The 27178-nt window shown below is 35.7% G+C and overlaps 1 protein-coding gene across 1 annotated transcript; it reads right to left on the reverse strand.

The window, feature by feature from the left end:
* Positions 1 to 2272: 2272 nt before the first annotated feature.
* On the reverse strand, positions 2273 to 25703 carry LOC105057787 (ARM REPEAT PROTEIN INTERACTING WITH ABF2). Its single transcript, XM_010940484.4, has 19 exons — positions 25338 to 25703; positions 24976 to 25145; positions 14339 to 14511; positions 14134 to 14254; positions 13965 to 14039; positions 10653 to 10747; positions 9292 to 9367; positions 9070 to 9177; positions 5879 to 6007; positions 5647 to 5715; positions 5484 to 5543; positions 5231 to 5354; positions 4958 to 5097; positions 4484 to 4547; positions 4238 to 4317; positions 3191 to 3255; positions 2998 to 3115; positions 2782 to 2906; positions 2273 to 2632 (listed from the first exon to the last, which is right to left on the reverse strand). The coding sequence occupies exons 1-19, from the start codon at positions 25642 to 25644 to the stop codon at positions 2548 to 2550; spliced, it is 2184 nt and encodes a 727-aa protein (XP_010938786.1). The 5' UTR covers positions 25645 to 25703; the 3' UTR covers positions 2273 to 2547.
* Positions 25704 to 27178: the final 1475 nt, after the last annotated feature.

A 27178-nucleotide genomic window follows, 5' to 3' on the forward strand; every position in this document is an offset into this window, starting at 1 on the left:
AGCAAAGAAGAAGATGAAGGCATAAAGAAGAGAGAAGAGTTTTTATTTTTTGGTATAATGAATCTATTCTAATTTCTAATATGATGATAGATAGGAAGTTACAATATAAGCCACTTTATTATACCTACATTTCCGTTATCATCCCTTCCTCTAGTATGAAAGTGCTATCCGACCACCATTATCTAAAAAAGGAGTCCTATTTTTATCTTAACTCTCATGTAACACTATTATATAATGGTGTACAAGAAGAAAAACAGTAAGTGTAAAACATCTAAAACTAATTAAAAATTAAAGATATTTTTTTTAAAAAAACTATCTATTACCCATCCTTCATTTTTTCTTCTATCCTCACTACAATCCTGATTGGAGAAGAAAAAAACAGGATATCTTTCAAGTAGGAAAAAAAAAATTTCTCATTACCCTAGTGGCACATGAAGCTGGAGGAAAATAAAGCTTTTCTTTATCTAGAAGAATGAAAAAAATAGATGAGAAGAATTAAATTAGATTAAAAAAAATAAAAAAATAGAAAAAACTTATATATATAAGAATAAAAGGACTTTGAAAGCTTCTCTCTTTCAACTTGAAGCCATGATTGAGGATTGAAAGTATGAAGTTTGGTTTTTTTGTAGAGGACTAAGAGAGAAAGAGGTTCCTTACAGTAAATAAGTGAAAGTGAAATCCCTAAAACCCCACAAATCTCAAATGGGTCCTCTTCTAAGGCTCATTGGGTTTGAAGGGGCAATGAGGGTAGTAGGAGAGTTGGGAAGAAGGGGCCTACAACCAACGCAGAGGTCGTCATTAGTGGCAAAGAGCAAGGTAAAATGGATAAAGAAGAAAGAGAGAGATGTGCTCAAGTGAGGGAGAGGATTAGGGAGTTGGAGAGGGAGACGGTGGCGAAGAGGAGGGAGGCAATGAAGAGGGTTTCAATATTCCCATCACCGGCGGTGAAGAAGGTGGCATTGCAACTTAAAAAGAGAAAACAAGGTCACATCTCTTCTTCCACAAACTCTCTTCCTAAGGAATGTGTTGATGAGTTGGAAAATCATTTAATAAATTAGAAAATAAGATCTCTCTTAGAATAATTTAGTTATTTCATATATGCTGTTAATGGTATTATGCTTGGATAGATAGTTGGATCACATTGCAATGAAAAACTAAATATTGAGATCTAATTGAAAAAATTAGAAACTTTGAAATATAAGTACAATTGTGAAAAGTTAAAAGGTGTCACCATAATTTTTTTCCTCTGATTTAAATATTATCAGGCATATATTCCCTAAGCAACCAATCTTCGCGAGCATGAACTAAGCATGGCCACTCCAAAAGGGTAAAGAGATTCTGATATTTGTACTAAAGCTAAAGGGCAAGAAGATGATACTTGTAGGCATGGTCAGCACATACCTAGATTGTTCTCAGCTGTAAATGGAGTGTTGCAGTGCATCTCTAAGTTGATTTCCGTGTCCTGTCATGCCTACAATATATTTAAAGCATAGTTTAGTTTTCTTATAGCTTATCCTGTTGTGATTTGATATTGTAATGAGCTTGATTATTATAAGATACTGATACTTATATACTTTTATATCATATTTTCAGTTGAGTAAAACAAAAATAATAACTGAATACATATCCTCTTTGTGGTATAACTTTTTTATATTTTCTTTTGCGCCATTATCTTTTTCTGCTTCTTGTGTAAGGTAGTATTTTGGATGTATAAAATAACATGAAAAAATGGTTAAAAATTTTATCAAAATAACTTGTTACGTCCACTCTGTAACCAAAACCGATACGACACCTAATCTTTTTTTTTTTTTTGGCTAGAAAACTGCTACAAACATGAAATCAACAAAAGCTCTTGAGGCCCAGCACATATAGAAGTCAAAGCAAAAATCATCCTCCAATCTTGATCAAAGAAAATTTTTAGGCCAACAATGCCGGTGTTCCTCAGGGTAGCTGGTCTGGCCAGATGAAACTTCACCGTAAGTTTCATAAAACCAAAAAGCTAACAAATTAACATTTTAGGAGAAAAAAATGTTCCACGACCAAATTACAAGCAAGTTTTTGCATCTCGGATTTGGCTCCAACTCCAACAATGCAATTTGATTTTGACCCACGTTTAGATCTAGCAATGTAGTTTGTTTTCAGAGTCCGACCAACTTTCACCAGTACAAGCCTAAAGAATTAGAAAACACTAATCCAGCAGAAGAAGATCAGTTCGTTAAAGATGTCTCGTTGCCTACGGCACCTCACATCCACCCAGCACCACGGTCTGAAATGCCAAAAGCCATTGGTCACCCACAACCATCAGACTATATTTATAACATTCAAAGATTTTTAAGTGTAATTGACTGAAATCCAACAGTTACAGTGATCAACAAGCAGCATCAAATGGGAACTACTGGTTCAAAAACATATGTTCCATTACCGCACATCCATATCCCCAGAAAAAAAAAAAAAAAAAACGGTAATTTGATGCCACAAAGGTTCCAACTGTACAGTCCTCAGCAACAGGTGTTAGTTGATGATGATGTCAGCAAAGAACATTTATGGTCAGGCAATCCTGTGGTTTGGCCGAAGTGCTTTAGAGAAGTAGTTGCGAATCTCTGGGATTATCCGCTGGATCAGATGAGAATGCCTGTAGAATCCATCAAGGCAAATTCAAAATAAGCCCAATAAGCACTTCATTTATTTCCTGACAACAAATTCTATCTCATACTAAATCCCGAATAAGGGTAAGAGTTAGGCATTTTTGTGGCAATATCAGTGATTGATGACAGAAGATACCCAGGTCTGATGATTATCTTGTCGAATTGCTCTAAAATATACAAGACACAGGTGTGCCTCAATGACATGGCATTGAAAGCCTCTGACAATTCATACATACTCGACACATTGTCCAGGTTTACATCCTGCAAAAACAAAGAATTTTCAATAAAACATTAACAGAGAACCTCAACTCAATAAATGATCCGAAATAGTTTTTTTTTTTTTTTTTTTCACCTGTGCAATGGCATATTCACATAGGCGCTTAAGACCCTCTAAAAGATATTGATCAGCAGCTCTAAGGAGATCTTGTGCAATATCCGTAGAAACCTCAACTAACCCGGTGTATATAAATCTGCAAAAGATAGCTAAACGTCAAATCTCCCAACCAAAACATTCAAGAAAGCAGAAAAGAGATTGGTGCACTAACCTCATCATCAACTCAAATACTTCCCATCTTATGTTTGGAATCTCAATGTCCCTTGCGTCCTTCTCCTATAATGATTGAAAAGGCAAGGGTATTTGGATCAGATATTACCAGACAAGAATATGAAAAGAAAAATGTGCAGTACTTTTGAAAAGCAGATACTTTGCTTAGGAGATAGCAACTAGACTAGTTATCATTATTTTATGGCAGAGATGGATAGCCAACTGCCAAGCTGTAGGCTGAATGCCTTCACTGCTCTTCTTTGTACTCCCTAAATATGGGGAGGGGCAGTTGTGTTGACATCAATGTAGCAAAAAAAACAAAAACCCTCCTCGGTATGCATCTGTCAAATCTTTCCATTCACATCAGGGTGTCAATTTATCTTCAACATTTGTGTATGCATACACATGACATTTCAGCATTTTACAAATAAACACAAACCGATCAAATTAAAGAAAGTTTTTTATCCAATACTCCATAAAAGAAATTCTTCTTTCAAGCAAATGATAAAGGCCACAGAAAATTGCATTTAAGCAAGACACCTTGGCCCGAGACAGTAAAGAAAGAACGAAGGTTTTCTTCTCTCTTCCAATTAAAAGATACAAAATAAGAAACCACGAATTTTCTTATAAAAAATCAAATGATTGGTTTCAGAGAAGAACTCTTTATATCATATTTTGATCTAAGATCTGGTAATATTTGATCATAGGCAATGCTTGTTTTGCTGTATAAAAGGCGAGTCCAAGAAAGTAAATTGAAACAACTCATCATTTCTTTCTTTGATTGATCAGCTCTATTTAAACCTCAATAACTGATTTTGAACCATATACACATCATGTTGACCATGTTGTTATACATATATCCTTATTTATAATAATTAAAAATTTTCTGAAAGATATATGGGTCTTCCTCAATGCGTATTATCCGTATTAAAAAAAAAAATGCTTTGCTAGTATGGAGCAGACTGGCTTATGTTTATCTTAAGGCAGGTGTCAGTTCAGGGCCAACAAAGATGGTAAAACAAACAAGGTCAAACATGAATTTGCTCACCCTGTATCCACCATCAAACATTGCACGAAATGCATCTGAAGATGCAAGCAAGGCAATTCTGTGTGCATAGAAACGCTTGCCTGGAAGACAAAAGAGTATCAAATCAGTTTGAAAATCAATTAACAAAACCTCTACAAATGCTATTTTATGATCATTTATCACTCCAGATTCTTTCATTTCCATGTAAAGTGATTAGAAAGCCTCTTTGAACAAAGGCATTGTTCATACAAGGAATAAAATTACAACCTTCAACTAGAAAGGTAACGTCTGAAAGTGTGGAACTGTTCACAAACTGCTCACCAAGATACACCTGCAACAAGAATTGAGTGATGAACATAAGCAAAACACCATCTGATAATAACAACAAACCAAGTTGCTTTCCTTTTCCCAGCACAAACAAATAGTTCAAGAGCATCAATAAAAAGAGGTTGAAAAGCACAGGCATGAAGATATTGCCATGTTATGCTAAAATATTGGCAACTATGGGATCAAAGACATATTTTCACAAATGCCTTATTTTTGTTTTCCAAACTCCCTCTCAGAGATACAAAGAGAGACACAGATGTTTCCTTCATTTTCTTTTCATTTTTCCAATTTATGAAATTTGCAAGTGTTGAAATAAATCAAAAAATGGTAACTTGCACCTGCATGGTTCAGCAAAAAAATAATTGGTTAACCAACTGCTTGAGATTGACATTAAATATTTCTAAATTGAAAAACCTGTGGTGTTGGGGAAGGAGGGGCTGCTTCTATGGGACAGAGTGACATGGCTTTGTTAGCCAACTTGTATAGTGCAACGGAAGCATCTTGCTGCTGTTTTATATTTGCAGAAGCCAGAAGGTCAAGGAGCAAATCAAGCCCTACATTCACAAATTATTACTGAAGAAATCTGGAGACATTTATTAACAAAAAAAAAAAAAAAAAACCAAAACAAGAACACCAAAAGAAGCTAAGTGGAAGGCTCTGAAAATGAACACAAGCAAGAGATGGCACCATTATTATCAATGAAAATGGTTCTTTGATCCTCAAGGGAACAAAGATGAGCAAGAGCCAAAGCAACACGTCTTTGAACAGCCTTCTCTCCCACTCGCATCAGATATAGCAAATGCTTCAATACCTGCAACATAGACGGAAGGCATGGTTACATTAAATTTCAATGGAATTCATCACTTGAAAGTAAAGAGTGGTGGTGAGAGATCAAAATTGATGAATGTGAATTGCAAAACACTGCAGCAAAAAAACTCACTCGTCCATGAATCTTCTCTTCCAATCTTTTCAGTGTCTTGGCTACACAATCCTTAGTTGCCTGTCATTGCACTTGTATGATCCTCAAAACTCTTGGCTCAATAAAATGAATTGAACTTCAAAACAGATGGCATCAATATAACAAAATGCTATCCTCAACATACCTGGACAATAAACTCTCCATCTTGTAACTTCTGAACACCTCCAACCTTGATAAAATCAGAGACATTATCCTACGGAAGGAGAGAGATGGTAAGCCTATCTCCAGATATGTGTGCAATATTGAAGAGAAACATTTTAAAAGGTTAATATTTTGGGAAATCAAAACAGACTACCAATGAAGCCAGATACCAAAACTGTCTACTGATAATCATCTACTGTTTGACATAAATGTACCTCATTGTCTGCAATTCCATAAAGAGCAAATGCAGCATTGTGTTGTAGAGAGCCATTCTTCGAGTCAAGAAGCTTTAGCAAAGGCACTAAGCCACCATTGTAAGCAATCCCAGCTTGGTTGTGTGTGTCCTAGAAAAGAAATTAATGTTAGGATGAACTGTAACTCATATCAATCATACAAAAGGATGTAGCAAGTTCCACAGGAGCATAAAATGAGCAAGAAATTACCCATGTGAAGAAGGGAAAATTTGACCTGATTTTACAAATTGTAAATCTCATGAGTAAGGAAGATGACAATGTTCATCAAGGTGTACCACCTTTTTGCCAAAATGATATGGTACCAGATACTGACAAACAGTATGGGACTGCATCCCATACAAATGCACTATGTACCAGGGCCCGGAACCTGCTGGAATGGTACGCTAATGCCCAGACCATTCTGTTCTAGTGGTATTTGAAACCTTGATGTTCATTGTTCAAGCACAACTATAGAAACATTTCCAAGGAGAAGGGAGTATGATTTGACATATCAAATTATATGCCTAACAATAAAAATGGCTTTATAAAAATAATGCATGAGCATCTTTTCATGTGCCTCTCAGAGTTAAGAAAACACAAGGATAGACAGAATGAAAGCAACACCTAAGATTTTTTTTTTTTAAAAAAATACAACAAACTGAAAATAAAACCAATAAATACAAGAAATACTGTTATTCCTTGTTTACACCACATTCTGACACCCGAGGATCATTGTACACATGGCAACTCCATGCCAGAATACAAAAGGAATTTCAAATCAAGGGATGTCTTGAATCAAGTACTTAAGCCAAATAAGACCGAAACTTTGACATTATTCAGTCTTACCCAAGAAGCAAGCTGAGTAACCAGTAAGCAGCTTAGGCATTGCATTTAACAGACTGAGTGAAAAGACCAACAAACCAAGTAGCTGTCAAGAAGACTAAGACTAATGTGGAATTGGCCTGGTCGTGTATGGTGAACTATAGGTCTTTTCTTATTGACTTAACCAAAAGGGATTGGGATACAGTACAAGATCAGGCAGTTATTGAAAGGCAGTATGATCTGACAGTTAACGAGACATGGCGAGATCATTATTAATATGGAATAGAATAAAATATTCTTAGATGGATGTTTCTTGCTTAGATGAGTTATTCAGATGGAATAAAATGAAACATGCTTGGATGGGTTTTCTCTTACCTAGCTATTAAAATGAATAGAATGAAACATGCTTAAAATTTTCCTCGTTTAAATGAGTTTAAAGTGGAAACAAATTGAAATACATTTAGATGGGTTTTTCCTCATTTAGACTAGTTATTAAAATGAAATAGAGTGAAATATATGTTGAGAAAATTAACATAATATAAAAACAAGAGAAAATATAGGAAATTTACAAAAAAAAAATAGAGAAGTGTGTAGACAGATTACAACAATTAGCGACAAACGTAGGAAACCATAATACATTTATAGTGGAAAGTTTATATAACGCATTCAGCTTCAATATAGTTTAATTTCAGCCTCAAACTATCCTTACTACACAAACTATACTCCCAAATAATTTAGAACACCATAAATAATACAAAATAAACTTATCTTGGTTTTTAATTATTTTCCTTTTTTTGGATTCTTCTGTCATTCTTGCCCCAAAAATCCAAAATTCAAAGGGAAACTATCAAAACTACTGGAACTGTCAAAACTGAAACACAACATAATGGACAGAAACCGAGTTTTAAAACCTTGATTATTGGATCACACTAAAGATAACATGGATAAGGGAAGAGCAGCCAAAAAAGATGATGAAAGCTGTATAGACTTCATGATAATGTAGGCCGTGGCACAATAATAAGCTTCATTATTTGAGCAGTAGATAACATATTCTTTCTTCCTATCCTCAAAAATGGAAATGTCAGGAGATAAAAAACTTGTAACAGATTATCGATATATACTATATAGCATCACAATCCTGATCTGTGTGAATGCAGGCTCCAAGTTCCTGTCAGGCAAGAATTTGTAAATGGTAATATCTCCTGATAATGGACCCCCCCTGCAAACCCATTGTACGCCATTGTATTGGAAAAAAAGGTCACTATTTTCCCTGTCAAGCTTTTGAGCAGATTTTTTCTGGAACAGAATACTGCTATAATTGTTATTAGCAGTTATGATGGAAAATAACATACAATAACAGAAAAACAATGGTAATTATGTAATCATGTCATTGTTCACAGATCAAAAATCTTTTTTTTTTTGGGAATTAGTATGGATATTTGAAGTTTTAAAACAATTATTTTTTCATTGGATGGACAATGAAATTACCAAACAAATCATTATTCGCATCATAAAATAGCCATCGTCATGTGTGGCTCAACAACAACCACTTACTAAAACACATTAGCATGTGGAACAAACTAGAGGAGTTGCATGATTGAGAACAAGGAGCAAAATGATGAACAGGCAAACTGGCACATGATGTTCATTAGGAGATAGTCAGGTGGACAAAGCAGCTCATCATAATGATACTGCCTGGAGTTCTTGGCATGCTCACTATCGATTGGATAGAGCTTCATATCAAGCAACATTGGATCGTCAATGGTGCAAGTGCACAGGAACTAAATCTAAGATACTTTGCCAATAATATTTAGAAGCCAAGCTCAAGGTAGGAAACTAGCAAAGGGACCGAAAGAATATATCATAGGAAGTCTGTAATTTCAAACTTAGACTGGAAGAATAATGTCGATAACAACCTCATGACTAATAATTAATTATTGACTTGTCAAAGTAATGTCAGAGTCTATATTCAATGAGTATATGTTCTAAAAAAAGTGGAGCATGAATCATAGTATATTAATGAAAGAAAGAATTATCAATTAAATACTTTACATGTGGTTTTTTTCATCTTCCTCATTCAAGAACCCAATGAGGAGATGAGGGTAAGAATAGCAAAACAATCAAACATATGAAAAGCTCATGATGAAAATGTCACAGATAACTTGATTTGTGAAATTTAATGGCAAAACTAACAGGTGAAATGAAATGGCAAAAAAACAGTTGACAAAAATTATACTAGTGAGGCAAATGGGGGACAAGAATTTCCTGTTTAAAATGTAAAAGACAACAAGCAGTCGATGTTATTATATAATTGTGAAAAGATATGTTGTAGGGTAAGACAGATGTAAAACCTGGGCAAGCCTCCCCAGAGCAAAAGCAGACATCTCCTTAAGCTGCATATCTGGAGAATGAAGCATTTCAATTAGAGGCCGGACTGCACCCCTCTGTACAATGTGCACCTGCCGGCATTCAAAGTTTTAGCATTAAGATCCTAAAGGACACATTTTGGCATAGATCATATTGGCTCTGCATAGATCAAGGAAGTGAAAAAGGAGCTGCAAGTAACACATCACCTTGCAATCCGAATCAGCTGAAGCAAATTGCCCCAGTAATAAAGCTGCCTCCCTCTGGCTCTCTGTACAGCATGAACTGCCATTCGACATTATGTCAGAGTCAGAACAAAAACTAGTTGATTAATTTAAATAAAAAAATAATGCAATCGAAACTTGATGAATCAACTCTTGATATGATGTTATACATTGGATCAAGAACAATGGTAACACTAATAAACTCTTTACAAACTGATTAAGAAGCAATTTCATAACATTGCCAAATGAGAAAGAAAGACCATAGGTCTACCAAAAGGCAAGTCCCAGCACAATCATCATCAATTGTTATGAGATGGTTTTCAGGATTCCAGTCCCCAGATTAGAATCTACTTCAAAACAGAGAACAAACTGGTTATTTTCAGTTAGACAGAAAATTGAAGTCCTAATATGCTACAAATATTTTCAATGAAAACAATAATTTTTCCCCTTATTTTAAGAACTTCAGCATTTTTTGGAGCCTTCGAGTGGTTGAATTTGCGTGAAACCAACAACAGCAAGGCATGTTTTGTTGAATAAGTGATTGTCTCCTACCACCATAAATGATTAAGAGACTATTCTAGGTTAAGAACCATTCACCAAAAATTGGATCACATATCAGCCATTAATCTATAAAAGGCCTGATTTCTTTATCTTCCTGATTTTCAATGAAGAATGAAATTTCCTTCCATGTTTTGCTCCTGCTTTAACTAAAGATGGTACAACTTCATGTTAGCTTTTAGATTTCTACTTCTCTTTTAATTGTAGACATGATTAAGACCTGCCTCCTCATCCTCCAATCTCATAATGATTCTGAAGTCAAATCCTTGTTGAGATCAAGGTTACAAATCTGTACATAACCACACCGATATTGACCAGTAACAACATGGAAATATTTCCGGTTTCATAAAATGTGAATTGAGACAAGGGTGTCCAATGTCCTCTAGCATACCAGTATATGTACAGTATGGTGGCATACCACAAGATTTAAAACCTTGAGCAAGATTCAATATTCAAAATCAGTTGTCATTGTAAGGGTGCAAATAATCACAACGATTTAAGTTTTAAGAATCTGGTGTCTCTAAATGTTGTAAATAAACAACCATGCTAGCACAAGAAACTCTATAAAACTTCTGATAGAAAAAGTAATATTCAATAACAAAACAAAGAATCTTGCCACAATAATAAAAGAAAACCCAAGTAGCGAATGACAAAATAGAAACCATAATCAGCATTGTGCACAAGAGTGGATCATGTAAGAAATAAATAAATCCTAATATAATGGATATGTTTCAACAATTTTCCACCTATTTGTTAGAGAATGTCAAAACTCTAAAATCTAGAAGTACCTTAATAATCCAATCACAGGCTGCAAAGCTCCTGCAAGAAGAACTTCTTTCTTTATGTTCGGGGATGAGTGAACTAGATTCCCAATTACTCCAACCTAACAAATCAACAATAGAACATCAGATCATGTGTGCTATTTAAAACAGATATCCAATCTTAAACAAAACAAAATACAGATAGCTGATATTTCTATAGCATGTTGTATATGTGTATACATGGATACCAATTCATGGTGTACTCGTATTATACGAGGAATTATGACCTAGTGCACGAATGTGTGGGTCTGTAATAGGGAATTTGCAGTTCTCCAACAAGTATTCCCATTAATTTTATCAGCACTGAGAATTGTCTTCCTGCGGTTGCATATTGAATTATCAGCATCAATTGCCTTCTCGCACTTGTCATGGTTACTCTGAACATGACACATATGGACATCCATTATCAATCTCCAAAGTCTGATGCAGTCACATCACCAACTTATATTCAATGGTGTGGTCCATTGACAACAGCACAGATCAGACAGAAGAAGTGGTTCATGGAGTGCATCTCACTGGAATTTATATTGCTCAAGTACTTGTGTGTAGATCTTTGAATCATCCAAGGAGTAGAGGGTGTCATAATTCCCTTTTGCTTCTAGTGAATGCAGCTAACATACACCCATGCCTTCACCTGATGAATCACTTTGCTTTGCATTTTCCCTAATGGCTGTTTAAAATGCTTTTACCTGTTCATTTTATGGTAAGCTCAACATGAAACAAACTATTAATCATTGTTGTTATGATTTTATGATTTAGATCACGCATTCAGGATCAGAATGGCCTTCAGCGATTCAGATCAGATCACCAGATAAGGATCAATCGGTTTCTGGATCTTACAATTTGGATTGTGGATGGTAAGATCAGGATCCAGATCATGGTTATTACATGTAAAAGAAATTAAAATCCACAACCTTTAAGAACAATTGTATTCTTTCATTTTTACAATGACTAGGAACTAGACCCAATAGATAAATTTTCATCTCATTTCTACCACTTTTGATAATTTGATTTGTTTTCTTGTACAATCTTCTGCACAAAAGAAAATAGAGTTCATACATTTGGAGGGGAAGAAATCATGTTTTGGAGCAGGTACAAAATTGGGATTTTGTTTGAAGGACAGCAAACTTGTTATCAAGATGCTGAATAATGTTCAGCTAGAGGATGTGCATCAAATCTAATAATGACAGTAGTGAACATGACAATATAATGTTATCATTTTCATTACACTATGGGCCTGTCTCTACATATATTAGTTTTAAATCAAACTAAGATATCTAATAGACTTATATGGTGGAACATAGCAAAATTGAACAATTAAACATGGTAATTGCTTCTTGAAACATAATATAAATGACATGAGGTTGACTTGTCAAGTCCTTATATCATGATTTCTTACTCATTATTCATTCAGTTTGCAATTCAACCATGCTTCTCGTTATATTATTTTACCCCTTTTCCATTGGTCAGAAGGAACCAGAAAGAAGCTTATAATCTACAATACAATCCAACTCTTGACAATATTGCTATTTCTATCATTTTCGTAGGTTTGAGGTTTCACATAGTTGACTTACCTTGATTACTATAACAACTGTTAATAAGAGTTTTCCCACAAACTAGATCCATATCATGCCATTCTGCTCTCCTTTATCAGAAGCATCATACCTCATTCCTTTCCCATTGTTTGGCCTCCTATTTTTGACCACTTGGTATGGTTGAACCTCCTTACATTTTGTTAGGGAGGGAAAGATTAATTATGGTTTTAATCATGCACAAAGGACTAAGAATTAAGGGCCCCTGCCTACAAAAAACTCTTTCAGGAACCACTATCCAAGTGATGCACCCATGATGAAAATCCCTATAGTCAAGGACCCGATTGTGATGAACATCATAATAGATAAAACCAAAATGATGGGATCTTTGATTAAGTGCCAATGTCCTTTTCACTACATCCAAGCATTCAAGGAACCTCATTGCTGGGATATTGGCTTTCCAACAATAAATCTCTGAGTTAAGATTAAGCCTAACATGCATAATATCTTACTCTAACAAATCTATCAAAATGTATATGATTTATGTATAAGGCACGTGGCACCTGATTTTTATTTATTAAAATAGGGTCATGTCCTCATTCTACTAAGTTATGGCTCCATCTTCTTACCATCCCATTATTATAAAAGTCCAGCACCTGATAGTTTTCTGATATTCATGTCAATCTAGTTTCCATGCAGCAACTCATACAAAGCAAGAGCCCAAGTGTTTTACCATGTGGCACTATTTCCAAAACCAAGCAATCAAGGCTTTGAAGCTTCCATCCTTCAACACATCCACACTTCTATGGCACTGTTTTCATTGCAGTGAAAAAGGTCACTACCAAACACATGCAGATGACGTGTGTACAATACTAAGACTATCTCGAATGGCTTGACAAAGCACCATTAAATCTCATCAAGTAGCTTGAATCTTCACCTGAAAGAAAGATGCATCTAATGACACCCATATTCATCATTTGTCAAAGATCCACGCATGGCTGGTCATCATCAATGTTAATAATTACCCACTTTATCAAACTGAGAAGAACTGTCTTGTGGTCTAGATAAACCCTCGTGGTTTCAAGCATCCACATGGTCCTATTATCAGCTCCGGAGAGCTTCATGTGCCTAAATTTCGCACTAAAACCATGTCATCATGAAAATAGCTTCACCAAGCCATAATGGTTGAGCTTGCTTCACTCAACATTCTTCATTTGACATGATGTTTCTTATATTATTCCATGGAATGATCTTTGGTCATATGCTTAATATATATATATATATATATATATATATATATATATATATATATGCTCCATTAGCAGGAACATTCCAAGTTGTCACTCTCAAATAAGGCACTTTAGAAACTTAGCAGTTGAATTATTCTACTTAATGTGCACCACTTAATAAAAAAATCTTGCTACTACTCATACCCAAATTCTTCATGCTTCACCCTCTAGCTCACCCACATGTTGTATGTATTCCTATACACTTGATGATTTTACTCGAGTTTAACCTTAAATCTATTACATATGTGTCACTTATGAATCCCTAAAAATTAATAAGCACAAGAGGACCTTTCTTATAGAAGCTCCCTAGCTGCTTCCAAATCATAGGATTTTCCTTTTTAAGCTCTAGTCTGTTACTCTTGCAGGGGACATTTGGAGGTTGGGTTTGAGCTATTAGTTTCATTGTATTATTACCACCAATCATCTAATGATTCTTAGGCTAAATGATAGAATCTCACCGCCTCATAGTGAATGGCAGCATCCTCAGATCGAAGCATTAGAATAAGCGTCGGAAGAGCATTACATTCCACAATCTGCAGAACAAAGTTACAACAAAACAAAAACTAGTCAGAGGTCAGACTCATATGCATCTTGATAGTATAAGCACGATATCAAACAAGCACTGACCTGGTTCTTGTTTTCATCATTTTTAAATGCCAATGTCCGCAAGGCACCTGCAGCTGCTCTCTGTACCTTCAGATCCATGGATTCCAGCAATTCAACAAGAGGAGGAATACCACCCTCAATCCTAAATTAATATAAAGTATACTATCAGCAAGAGAATGTTAATGGTAAATATTAAGCAGCCATGAAGTTCAGCATGCAAGAATACCTAACAAAGGTTTTGATACTGCTATTCTCATGAGCAAGATTAGTTATTGCATCAGCCGCCCTCCTAATCACACTATGAACTGCCCGAGGGTTGGAACTTTTTCCACGCCTTTTTAAGAGATTCACAAGCAGAGGCAAAGCACCAGCATCAACTATGAGCTGTTGATGTTCAGGCTGCCGCAATAACAAGCAAAGGCATTCTCAGCAGTTGAATTCACATAAAAGAATCATCAAATATAACTTAAAACACAGGAAATGACATCAATGTTAAAAGAAGTTAATTAACAATCACCACACACTAATAATTGATTAGCACATATAAATTGTGGCATTCATTGAAAATTGAGAAATGGTTTTTCTTCAAATGCATCTTCCTTCCATCAAAGCAAATGCATCAATCAAAAATCTTACTGAACAATAAAGGATTGGAAAGTTAATCCTATTATGTAAAACTTCATTCAACACAAAGATACTAAAGCAGGACTCATACCACCGATAAAATGCAACTACTAGACACTGAAAGAAAAGCTGGAAATGCGAAGTAGGTGTATGACTACAACAACGAGCAATCGGAAATCTCTCAGATGGTTCAAAAGAAACTCAAGAAAATCTGAATGCAAGATATGAAGAAAAAGTATAGAAGATGCAATAACATCCAACAAAGAAGTGAGTTTCAAGCTCCTTCAATTTAAGCAATGTTATGGATTTAATCTTTTTTTTTCCTAAGTGGAAGAAGAGCTTGAATTTATTCTTCATAAAACATAAATGGGCATGACATGGTACAACTATATAGCCTCGGTGTAGGCATGACAATATACACAAATATGATGCACTAGCAATCTTAGTTCCAATTATTCCCTCTATGAGATCATTTTCCAAAAATTTACATTTTTGGCTAAAATGTAAAGTAGCCAAAAGTTCGTATGCGAAAAAGTTTAATTACCAATATCATTTGATGTAGCTAGAACCCAGAAACTGGAACTACAAACTACAAAGAATATTAAGGTATGCCTCTGGAAAAGATCGTTTATTTAACAGCATAAAAGAGATTTTCTTAGCAACAAGGCTCAAAGCAAGCTTTATAGGAGGACTCATCTGTTTTACAATTAAATCCGTAACAAATGCAAAAGTCATATACCATGCAATGATAAGTACTAGCACATCAAATATGACTACCAAACAGAACCCATATATCAAGAAAAGGCATCTCTTAGACATTAATACATGTTTAAATCCTAAATAAACAAATCTTATAGCAAGGACTATAACAGATATGCAATGTAATAAAACATGTAATATGAATCTCTTAGAATATAAGCCACAATCTAATATCAAATGAAACTAACATGAGCAGCAAATAACTGTTATAATATAAACAAAACTAGTGCCAGCACAAATCAAGACCCAGGCATCTTAATACATTTGCATCAATGACTATCACTCGTCATTGCATTCTATTGCTTCACATAATAGCATATTGTGCAAATGAGAAGATCCATGTATGATGCTGTACAGTTAATACTTAATACTTCCTCAACCAATTTTTTTTTTTAATGAATGTTTTGTTAATCTACGCTTTCCCATACATGATGAGTATGATGATAATCTTTGCTTTTGGAGGTGTAAAATGTACCAATATGTAAGCCGTCAGTAGTGTTTAACAGAGACACACATATCCCAGTGCTTTAAGCATAACATATATGCACATTAAAGTTCAAGTTGCATCCCAAAAACAAAAGTTCAAATTGCGTCTGGCCATCTGCCCTTCACTGTAAATTATCCAACATACTCCAGATTGTTCATAAATGTGTGAGTGAGCAAGCACGTGTGTGTGGGTGTGTGTCTGAGAGAAAGAGCAAGAGAGAGAGAGAGAGAGACACACACACACACACAGAGAGAGAGAGAGATATTTGCATTATCTACAAGAATCTTGAATATTCACTAACATGTGCATCTTTTGATGGTTAATTGCCAATTATCAACAGAAATGGCTGAAGTACACAAGACATAGCCATAACCTTGCCGCTTACAACCATAAAATACCATACGTACCACTAAAATTCTGTTTAACATAGCAAGCCAATAAGTAGTCTAATTATTCAAACTATGCAGTAGTAGGACAAAACTAAAATATAATTTACATACACATATTGTGACTCCATTAACACCACATATGAATTTTAAATATGTTATGAAGATTCAATGTCATTTTTCTCCGGAAAATGTCCTCAAAAAAAAACATCCCTACATGATCAATCTCAAGTCTCTTTCTCTCCTCATCCAAAATTAGAATACTGAAAAAGATATGGTACCTTGATGTAGATTGCATTGATACCTAACCAAGATTTTGTTAATTTCTTATCTTACAATACATATAGATGCTTGTTACCCTGAAAAATAGATATAGATGCCTCCACTCTAATTCAATCCAGTCATCATCTTATGATAAATATTGATGACTTCATTCTGATCATATGGATCTAGTACCTCATCTGACCATAAATATATGCTCCTCTCCTTTATTCTAATCAATTTGTCATCTTATCGTAAACGTATATAACTATATATGGCTTCCTCTATTCTGTTCAAATTGAGATCATGGCCACTCCTAGGACACAATATACTTTCTTCTGCATTAACTTTCTTTGGAAAAGAGGAGATTAAAAAAGGTAAATTAATGACAAAGAAGTAATGTTTAACAATATGCATACATGAATGAGCATTTGAATGATTTCATGTATCAATGTTTGCTTGAATCACATCATCCATCATTTTTTCATTTTTATTTTTGTCCTTGTTCTATTTTATTTACTGTTTTATTTTTGTTCTCTGCATATCCTTTTTGTCTTATGTTTCAACTTCTTTTGATTTTATGATAAGTTAGGGCCCATTCAGTATTGTTTTTGCTTTCTTATTTGGCTTTCAACAATCCAAGAACAAAATTGAACCAGACTGAACAAATATGTCTCATGAAACCCCTTAGTATTTTACATTGTTTGTAAAACCCACAGAAATTTCGGCATCAGATATTTATTGCTTTCAAAAAAGTGAAAATAAAAGCAAGGAATGGCAGAAGTTCCATGTAGATATGGTCTCCAACATCTATCTCCATGCGGTATTTCACCAATATGTAGGAAACCAAAAACGCAAAAACAAGTATCAAACAGGCATTTGTTTTTTTTAATTTTTTTTTAATCTATATTTGTAGTTCATTAAAATCCATTCCTGTTGCATGCATTGCATATGCAGATTTACCAGTAATCTATTAAACATGAGCAAGATTTTTCATATTAATGTTACAAATGTCAACTATAATGTAAAATAAATTAGCAATTACTAAATCCATTCTTTTTATACATAAAAAAAAAAAGGTTTTGAATTCTGCAACATCCAAGAATGTACCTTCTGTTAGGCCTGCCATGGAAACCCACCACTCAGACACACTACGCACCTGTAGAAATTTGGGGTGCATATGGTCGAAGATAGGCCCATAAAGAATTGTGTCAGGTCTAAGTCTAGTAAAAAAATACCCAACTTGATCCAAACACAAATATTTACCTGATAAATATCATATACAAACAAATTATATAACTTATTATTATATCTTCATGAAGCATATTAATAGATATTAAAATTCACCTATCAACTCAGCCCCTTGTACCCTTATGTTGCCTTTCTAAAAGCTCCATCACCAATTCACCATAATCCCACCATTGTTGATCCTACACTATCGCCATACCATCCCCCCCCCACCACCAATTCGCTCTAATTTTTATGCATAGACCTGTTCACTATGGAGCCAGTCCTTATTTAGTCAATAAACTTGATGGGTCTTACAATTTCATACACAGAGCTGGATCCAATCCAGTTGCTGGATGGATAAGGCTGGGTCAAAATTTAGACATCAAAATTAAGACTCCCATCCCCTTAAGGGATGAGCATTCAAGTGGTACTACAATCTAATGCGACAAAAGAGCATCCCTACTGTTTGTCACTATTTTCCCAAAAATTCCTCTCTCAAACTAGTATCCATCTAGAATCCTCAAGGATCTAATTACTCCATTCCTAAAATCTCTCTCTAGATTCGCTTCCTTCATAAGTAGAACCTTATCTGTAGCTTTCTATCTCCTTCCAATTGGTTTCCTCCATATATTGTTATCCCGCAATTTCCTCATTGATATCCTTCTTAAACTCACTCTCTACATCCACTTCACTTCTTATTATAGCCATCCATGTGTACAGACCACTTGCCAACCATCTCTCTCTCCCTCCCTCCCTCCCTCCCCCCCCTCAAATCGTTCTTCCCTTCCTTTGGCTTTCTTCACCACTCAGATCTAAGTATCCATATTTAGGGTGCGTTTGGTTACACTTTTTTATTTTTGATTTTTGCTTTCTAAAAGGTATTTTTTATTTTTTTTTATTTTTGCTATAAAACAAAAGCAAAAAAACAAAAAATATGTTTGGTAACTAGTTGCTATAAAGCAAAAAAAAATTTAGTGCTGTTACCAGACTCACGAGCTCTTAAAAATCCCACCACTTGCCCATATTCCACAAAACCAAATCTCTCTCAGGTATTTCATCAAAAAACTGACGAGCCATATCAATTCCAATCCCATTACTTTCAGACACAACACCAGCGAGCATAGAGTTCCAAGTCACCAGATTCTTATCTCCATCTCTTATTTGATCAAAAAGCTCTTTTGCCGCACCCATTCTCCCACTCTTAACATACCCTCGACCATCGAGTTCCAGGAAACCGAATCTTTATGCTGAATCCTATCAAACAGTTGGCAAGCAAGCTCATAAAACCCACATCTAGAATAAAATCGAAAAGAGAGTTCTGAAGGTAAAGGTTCGAAGAGATCTCAGTCTTGCGGATGAACAAGTGCATTTAGGAGCCCTTTTTAAGGAGAGAGGCCCGGGACCAAGCCTTGAGGGCGAGAGAGAAGGAGAACTCGTCAGCAGGGATGCGGGCGGCAAGCATAAGAGCAAAAATGAGGACGGCCTGGTTGGGGTCGCGGCCGTGGGAGGACTTGATAAGGGCGTTCCAGAGGAAGGGGTCGGTAGGGATAGGAAGGGAGGTGACGGGTGAGGAGGTAGGGGAAGGAGAGGCGGATGATGCACCGGCAGCGAGGGAGGGGTGACGGCGGCCCAGGTGCCGAGGTTGGCAGCAAGGGAGGAGGGATCGAAGCTAGGGAAGAGGAGGGGGAAGGAGTCGATCGGCGGCACTCGCCGGCCAGGCCGACAGAGAGCCAAAGGGAGGGGGAGGTGGCGAGCATCGGGATGAGTCGGGATAAGTCGGAAAGAAGCAAAAGCAAATTTTAAAAAGCAAAAAAATTTTGCTTTCCACAAAAAGCAATTATTTTTGCTTTTTTTATTTTTACTTTTTGCTTTTTGTGATGTTACCAAACATTGCTTTTTGATTTTTGCTTTTCAAAAATCAAACAGCAAAAAAAGTACTTTTTTAGTGGTTAACCAAACGCACGCTAATAGTGTATCTCTGTCATTTGGGATTTGGAAAAAAATAGATTTCTTGTACGCACTCCTCTCTCTCTCTCTCTCTCTCTCTCTCTCTCTCTCTATATATATATATATATATATATATATATATATATATATATATAATGTGCATGTGCACCCTCACACGTGCATGTGCATGTTTCGTGTACACACATCCACATAACACTCCTATTTCTCTCCCTCTTTTTCTTAACAAGAAAGAAGGGTAACTATAACTGCCGGCAATGCATCTAACATTTTGTATAAACAAAATTATTATATCAATAACTAACGAAATCATATCCATCCATGAAGTATTCTGCTAATTATTTAATTTTATTTTAATGATATTTTTGCTTTAAAATTTTTTCTTTATTGTACTTTTAACTTCAGCTATGTTATGTTTTGTTTTTATTTTCCTATGTAGTGTTTGTTTTTTATTTTATTCTATATTATTCTTGATTTTTATTTTTCAAATAACTTTTTTATGTTCATTTTTGTGAACTTATTTTTAAGTTTATAAATATTTTTAATTTGCAAGCATAGTTTTGTAATGTCAATTCTCATTGCAGATCAATTGAAACTGTGAAATGCACATGCTAAGGTGCAGACAGTATAAAATTTAAGATGATTGTGATACTAAATTCCAATAAAATGAACAAAAATTGTTCATTTTTAAGATCAAGTCCTTGTACTAATATATAAAGTTAAAATTTGTCTATGCTAAAAGAAGGGACAAAATAACACATCTTATCTTGTGAACAACAAATTTATCTATAGACTAGCATATCATTTAGAATAGGTGCACGCAACCTGGCAATGCAATATTGCATAATTTATGTACCACGCTGAGTGCTAACACCTAATCAACCAATACTTCCTTTCTAGTGCAAATATTATCCACAACAAACCCAACTCCTTTGAAAATGCACACTCTCACTGATCTATGAAAAGGTTGGTTTCTTTCCTCCTAAATGTCATCTATTCATCACAGTTGTCCACAAGGCTTGACTATTGTGCATGGTTTTGAAACGATCGGAACCATCCAATTAGGGATGTACCAAGCCATACCGACGCCGAACCGGATCAGTTCAGGCATGATTTTCGGCATCCAAAAATTAAAAAAAATATTATGAACCGCCTGATTTGGGCCTAAACCGAACAGTTTGGGCTTGAACCAGGCAATACGCAGTTGTTTCGAGCTGAACCACCCGATTTGGCTCATGTAGGACTGTTGTTATGTTTGAGACACAGAGAAGAAGTCTTTTGAGACTTCCCTGTGTTTCTCAATCTCTCTCTCTCTCCCTTTCTCACTCCCTAGCACTGAGAGTAGCAGAAAAACTCCAAAAAAATATGGATTAAAGGTATATTCGGGGATAAGTTATAATCCAACATACCTACCTTATGGAATGAGCATAGAAGATTATAATGCTATTTGACTAGAGGGATGGACTGATGTTCCTCCTGACTATGTAAATGATCCTGCTATTTATAGACATCGACAGTCGATCAGATTTTGATAATCAGAACGTATTGAGTATTTTTATTTTTTTAATTAATTTAAGCATTTTAGGATCCAATATTATCTGGTCCATATATTGATTATTTAGGATGCAAAATAACATAATGTCACACTTAGATTCATGTCACACATGATTAAAGATGTATCGGAGTGATACAAACATTAATTAATATCACTAAATATCAATTTGAACTTCAAAACATTCAATAATCCATAAAAATTTGATTGAATACCCAACAAAAAATGAAAAAAAAAAAAAACAAAAAAATGGCGTGCCTATTTGGCCGGCACGCCTACCATACCGACTGGTACCGTACCGAACCGACCGGTGACCAATACGGCCACTGGTACCGATTTTCAGACCTTGCTATCATGTTAGGTAAAATATAGAACAAAGAAACAACAATGTCATATGGATGTTTTTGATGGGCCAAGGAGTTTCTTTATTGCTTAGGGAAAAGTAGACTCCCCCACTGCTTCCATGTTATAGTTTTCTCAGCCCCATTTTGCTTTATTTCTGGGGACCTGTACCTATATAGGTAAAGAAGAAGGGAGTTGTCAGAATGGATGATCCAAAACAAGGCTCTCCTCCCCTTTTTCTTGCTTTTGCCGCCCCAATCATATAAATTTGATAAAAGAAAATCTTTTTCCAAATATTTTTCCCAATTAATCTGTATGAGATTTTCTGCTTTCTGTTTTGATGTAAATGCAGAACAGGTAGTAAGTGACAAGTGTAGACTATGACTATAGCTCAAGCCAGATGGATGATCTTCCAAACTAATAGACATGCTAAAAGTAAATCATATCATTAATATGTGCCAGTCTGCGACCCCAATAGATTGTATAGGTGAATCCAACGTACCATAATCACAATAATTAGAAGATTAAAAAAATGAATTGCTAAAATGCTTATTGTATTTTTGTTAATAAATGAAAAAAAATCCAGTTATTTTTTCTTAAGTGTATTTTTCATCTTTAGGGAATGATGTCCTCTGATGCCCCATGAAAATTATCCTGGTCTGAACTAAATTGCAGGCACTAATTACAAACCTATACATAATAACAATGGCCTTAATTGTCAAGGAAGTCGATGCGTAACTTATGGCAACTTCAATTTCTCATTGACGATTTTCACTTTAAAATATTGTACATATGACATTGCTTTTAGGAAAAAATGTTTTTAAACTATGATTTCAACAATTAGAGCTAAAGGTAAACGCAAACCTTTTAATTTGAAGTGACCTTTATTAGCTGGCTACTAGTACGGGCATTAATTATCAGCTGTGTGCGTGAAGTTGGATCCATCCAACCCCTCAAATCTTCCAAGATAGGGACTTGGGCAAAAAGAAACCAAATTGCGTACAAATAGCATGAAATGTACATAAAGATATTAACACAAGAGCAACAACCAAATAGTGATTGTGAATATCATCTCATAAAATTCTCTTGTAGGTATGCTTAAACACAATTTAGGAGGAAGGAAAAAATCATCACCACTAACTAAATTCTAGCCATAGCACAGCCAAGCACCCAAACATGTGGCCCAATGGGTTTCATCAAAACAAATTGAATGATCGATACAGCCTATGGCACTTCCTCTCTCTCTCCCTTTTTTTATTCTCATCTTTCTACTTTCTTAACCATTTCATTCTTCTAACAGCACTAACTCCCATGGGTAGTGATAGCAATTCAACAAGCAATAAACAACGAATGCTGGACAGTGATAGATGTTGAACAGTAAGGGCAAAGTGCAAACTTTTAGGTGACAAGCAACAATTTAGCAACATCAATTGTGTTCTCTTTCTCATATAGATATGTGTAACTAGAAATGGATTATGCTCCTCTTGAGAGGAGAGGGTGAGGAGAGCTACCCACTCCTCTCGATTAGAAAATCAATAATGGAACATGTAATCTAAGATCTACACCGTTAATTATGATCTAGAACACCAAAATGCTTAAAAACCAAAAAATAACACATTTTGTTAGTTTATCACATATGCATCACATGGACATAAAAATGAATAGTTTTCATCGAGCTAATATACTAAAATACATGATAAAGCATTTAATTGAGATTCCCTCTTATGGATCATGATCACATATGTTAAAATATGTATAAATTGAAAATCAATAGATTTTAATGCATCAACCATAACAAAACATGGTCTCATATTATTTTAATCATCCATGTTGTACACACTTGATCCATAAGTTAGAGATCACAAAAGCATGTAACTTTTGATTTTAGTGGTATAGATCATGGCACAAATCTTTGATTTAGATGCCGCTTTACCAATTTTGGTTTTCTCCTAACATTAATAAGAAGATTATTCCATATTAGTTTTCTAAAAAAAAAAAAATCAAGCTACGATGTTTAATTATTTTCATCTCTAACTGCCACTTTTCTAAAAACTATGATGTTTCCTTCATTGTCAAGGAGGTCAATTGACTTTTCTAAAAACTTTGGTATAAGTTTCCAAATTTCTTAGCCCTTTGATGATATGTCTAAACACATTAAATCATTTCAATGCTCAACAAACAATCATTTAGCCACTAATTATGACCTTGACTACATATAACTTATACATACACATTAAGAAAACTTTATTTTACCATATCATTAAATTTAAACATTTCTTTCAACCATTTTGCAATCATGATGAGCAAGAACATACCTTATAGCCCCGAGTTTGACGCATGTCACCTACTATATGTTTTTCAATTGGATCATCATTGTTTTTATCATAATTTTTTTATATCCTTACATTTCAGCTGAGAATAGATCTTTTCAAAGGCTTCCTTTAATTCACTTTAGTCAATGAAGAACTCTTGCATGAAGAAAGGGTCAAGTATATGGTGTAGCAATAGCATGGCAAGAGAGGAGGTGCTAGGAAAAGATATTGAGTAGTGGTGTTTCCGAAGTCCACATATATTGGCACTTGAAGGATCTGAAAAAGGATATCACCATAAAACTTTTTTTTTTTTTTTTGGATCATGCACAATCTTGACATCTGTGGTTCTCTGGTCCTGAAATGAACTAGAGCAGAAAACACAATTATTTAAATTTACATTGGTGTTGAATGCTTATGTTTATACACACCAATTTAGTCCCAAATTCCTCATTCTTCATTTTCCTTTCTATTGGCATCTATTCTATTTTCTTTGATGTTTAAATATCAAACAATATCCTGCCTTAGTTTCAAAGAAGCAATCACAAAATATAAAACTTTCCACTTTCTCTGACATCCCTTCAATACCCCCCACACCAAAAGGCTGAGGATGTCATTGCAACAACCATCATTGATGAGTTTTTCATAATCTAATACTCAGAAAATCGAGAAAACATTTAGTGTCATTTCTTTCCAACAAGTGATGAAAAATCTAATATTTATGTAGTGTACAGTTGTTGGTGAAGCACCTTTCTTTTTCATTTCATTCTTTTTAGGAGCAAAATTTATTTTATAAAGGTGTCGGCATATCCAATTTCTCACAGATGCTTGCTCTTCACCAATTGGCGTTGTACAAATTACCCAATCTTGAAAATAGCAACGACAGGCTTTTTTTTTTTTTTTTGTATTTCAATTTTCACGAGAAAAGTTATAACTTTTAGTCAATACCTTCACCGCAAGAAGACCGAGAGCAAACGCGCTCCCCTTCTCGACCTCATGCTCGAAGGGGCGCTCCCCGCCAGCATTCCCTTCCCTTGGCAGCAGCGGCGGCGGCTCCTGCAGATGCTTCACAAGCGCTGGCACCGCTCCCCCTTCCACGATCACATTGACAACCTCCTCTGCCCAATTAATCAAACGTACAGATCCTTAATAGTTAAAAAAATCCACCAAATGATCAAAAAAAAGCAAAAAAGAAAGAAATCCAGAGCAAGAGTTCAAGATCCTAGTTCAAATCCAAAAATTAAAAATAAAAATCAAGAAATGGAACATGGAGAATATGGAGGGATTTGGGGGTGAGGGTTTGGGGGCACCGTTCTTCGCGAGCTCGGCGAGGACATGAGTGGCGCGCTTGGCGGCGGCGCGATCAGCGACGCGCCAGGAGAAGGAGCGGTCGAGGACCTCGACCTGGGCCCTCACCTCGCGAGCTAGGGCTTGCTGCGAGTGCTGACAGCAGATCTCCTCCTCCCCTTCCTCCACCGCCTCCTCCTCATCCTCCTCCTCCTCCTCCTCCTCCGCCTCCCCCACCGCCGCCGCCTCCTCCAGCTTCCTCTTCTGCCCCTTCCTCCGCTGCCCCGCCGCCGCCTGCTGCTGCCGCTGCTGCTCCTCCTCCTCCTCCATGGCCGACGAAGAGAGAGATTGTACTGCGAGAACCAAAGGGGAGTGATCTAGAGAGAGAAGGCTTTTTTAATTAATTTCTTTCCCTCAGGACGAGAGATCGCTTGGGATGGTGGGGACGCCGCCTGTCGGCTTTGCACCAAACGGAATTCAAAAATTCCCAAACTACCCCTCACCCTCTCTAAAATATTCTGAAAAAAATTTGAAATCCTAAATTTGGGTATCGGGATTGAACGGCTAGGATCGGACGGATTAGGATGAGTTGACGGTGGATGATGGGCCGAGGCGGCGCGGGGTGGGGGTGAGGGGACGCGGAGGGCGGGGTGGTGCGGTCCCGCCCAGCTGTACCGCCATCGCCAGAATCGGAAAATAAATCCCCGACAAATCAGTAATTGTCGCGCACGGGTGGGTGCTCTTGAAGTTGAATCATTGCGCGTGTTGGATCTGGCATTGAGGCTAAGTTTTTTTTGGAGATGGTTAGCCCCTGCTAAATTGTATGCACCTAAAATTGTGCCCGATGGTTGATACAAGTTATGGATTTGGTGTTGCCCTGGTAATTGATATAGAAGAAATTAGTTAATTGGTATTGAGGAAACTAGTTGCATGTATGCTAAATTGATCGATGATCATCGGGAAAAGTTTCACCAATTTCAACTCGAAATTTGAATCACATCATCATTACGTCTCTTGCGTTAAATTAATTTATGACTCAAATTTGTAAAGTAACGATATATCCTGCTAGCATGCTAAAACTAGCTTTAACTACACATGTAAACAAGACATGCATGATGAACGTGGTACACTGAAATTTAAACATGATGATAGCCTTTAAACAAGCATAACATGTGATATTCTAAACCATGGGTTGAAGCCAATCATTTGTTAATGGAAGTTGTGAGGTGGACACTTGGATTCTAGCCATAAGCAAAAACTATAGATACCAAATCTTAAAATGTTAGAAACTAACCTAGCAAATAAAATTCCATTGAAGCCGAGAGATGAAATGATGATCATTAGATAGCATCCCACCATATTTCTTAAAAATTACAGGGCAAATCTTGAATAACCCATGATCCATTGCATTATTAGCACTTTTTTAGACGCTTAAGGTTAGGTCTTCAAGACTTATCAAGTCTGGGGCCCAAACCTAATCTTGACCTGATTATAAAAATTTAACCCAAATTTGTTTTATTAACAAACAAGATCAAGTGGGTTATCATGGTAGGATCAAAAGATGCCAGTGGTCCATCAACAGAAGAAGGCAAAAAAATTAAAATATTAAACACCGAAAAAATGGCCAAAAAATATATTTGTACCTATTATTTAAGTGAATAACAAAATAACAAGCCTCTAAAACTTTTAGAATAGCTTGATATTATTTCAAACGGAGAAAAAAAAAATGGAAACATCCATTCCAAAAAAAGAAATACCTATGATAGTTGCATGTGGCATAGGATTGGATGTAGACAACAAGAAAAAAGTGCATTGAAATATACAAGAGATGTGGGTGGTATCTCATTTTGTAACCTCTACAGCA

Source organism: Elaeis guineensis, chromosome 14, assembly GCF_000442705.2.
Source record: "Elaeis guineensis isolate ETL-2024a chromosome 14, EG11, whole genome shotgun sequence".
Lineage (NCBI taxonomy): Eukaryota > Viridiplantae > Streptophyta > Magnoliopsida > Arecales > Arecaceae > Elaeis > Elaeis guineensis.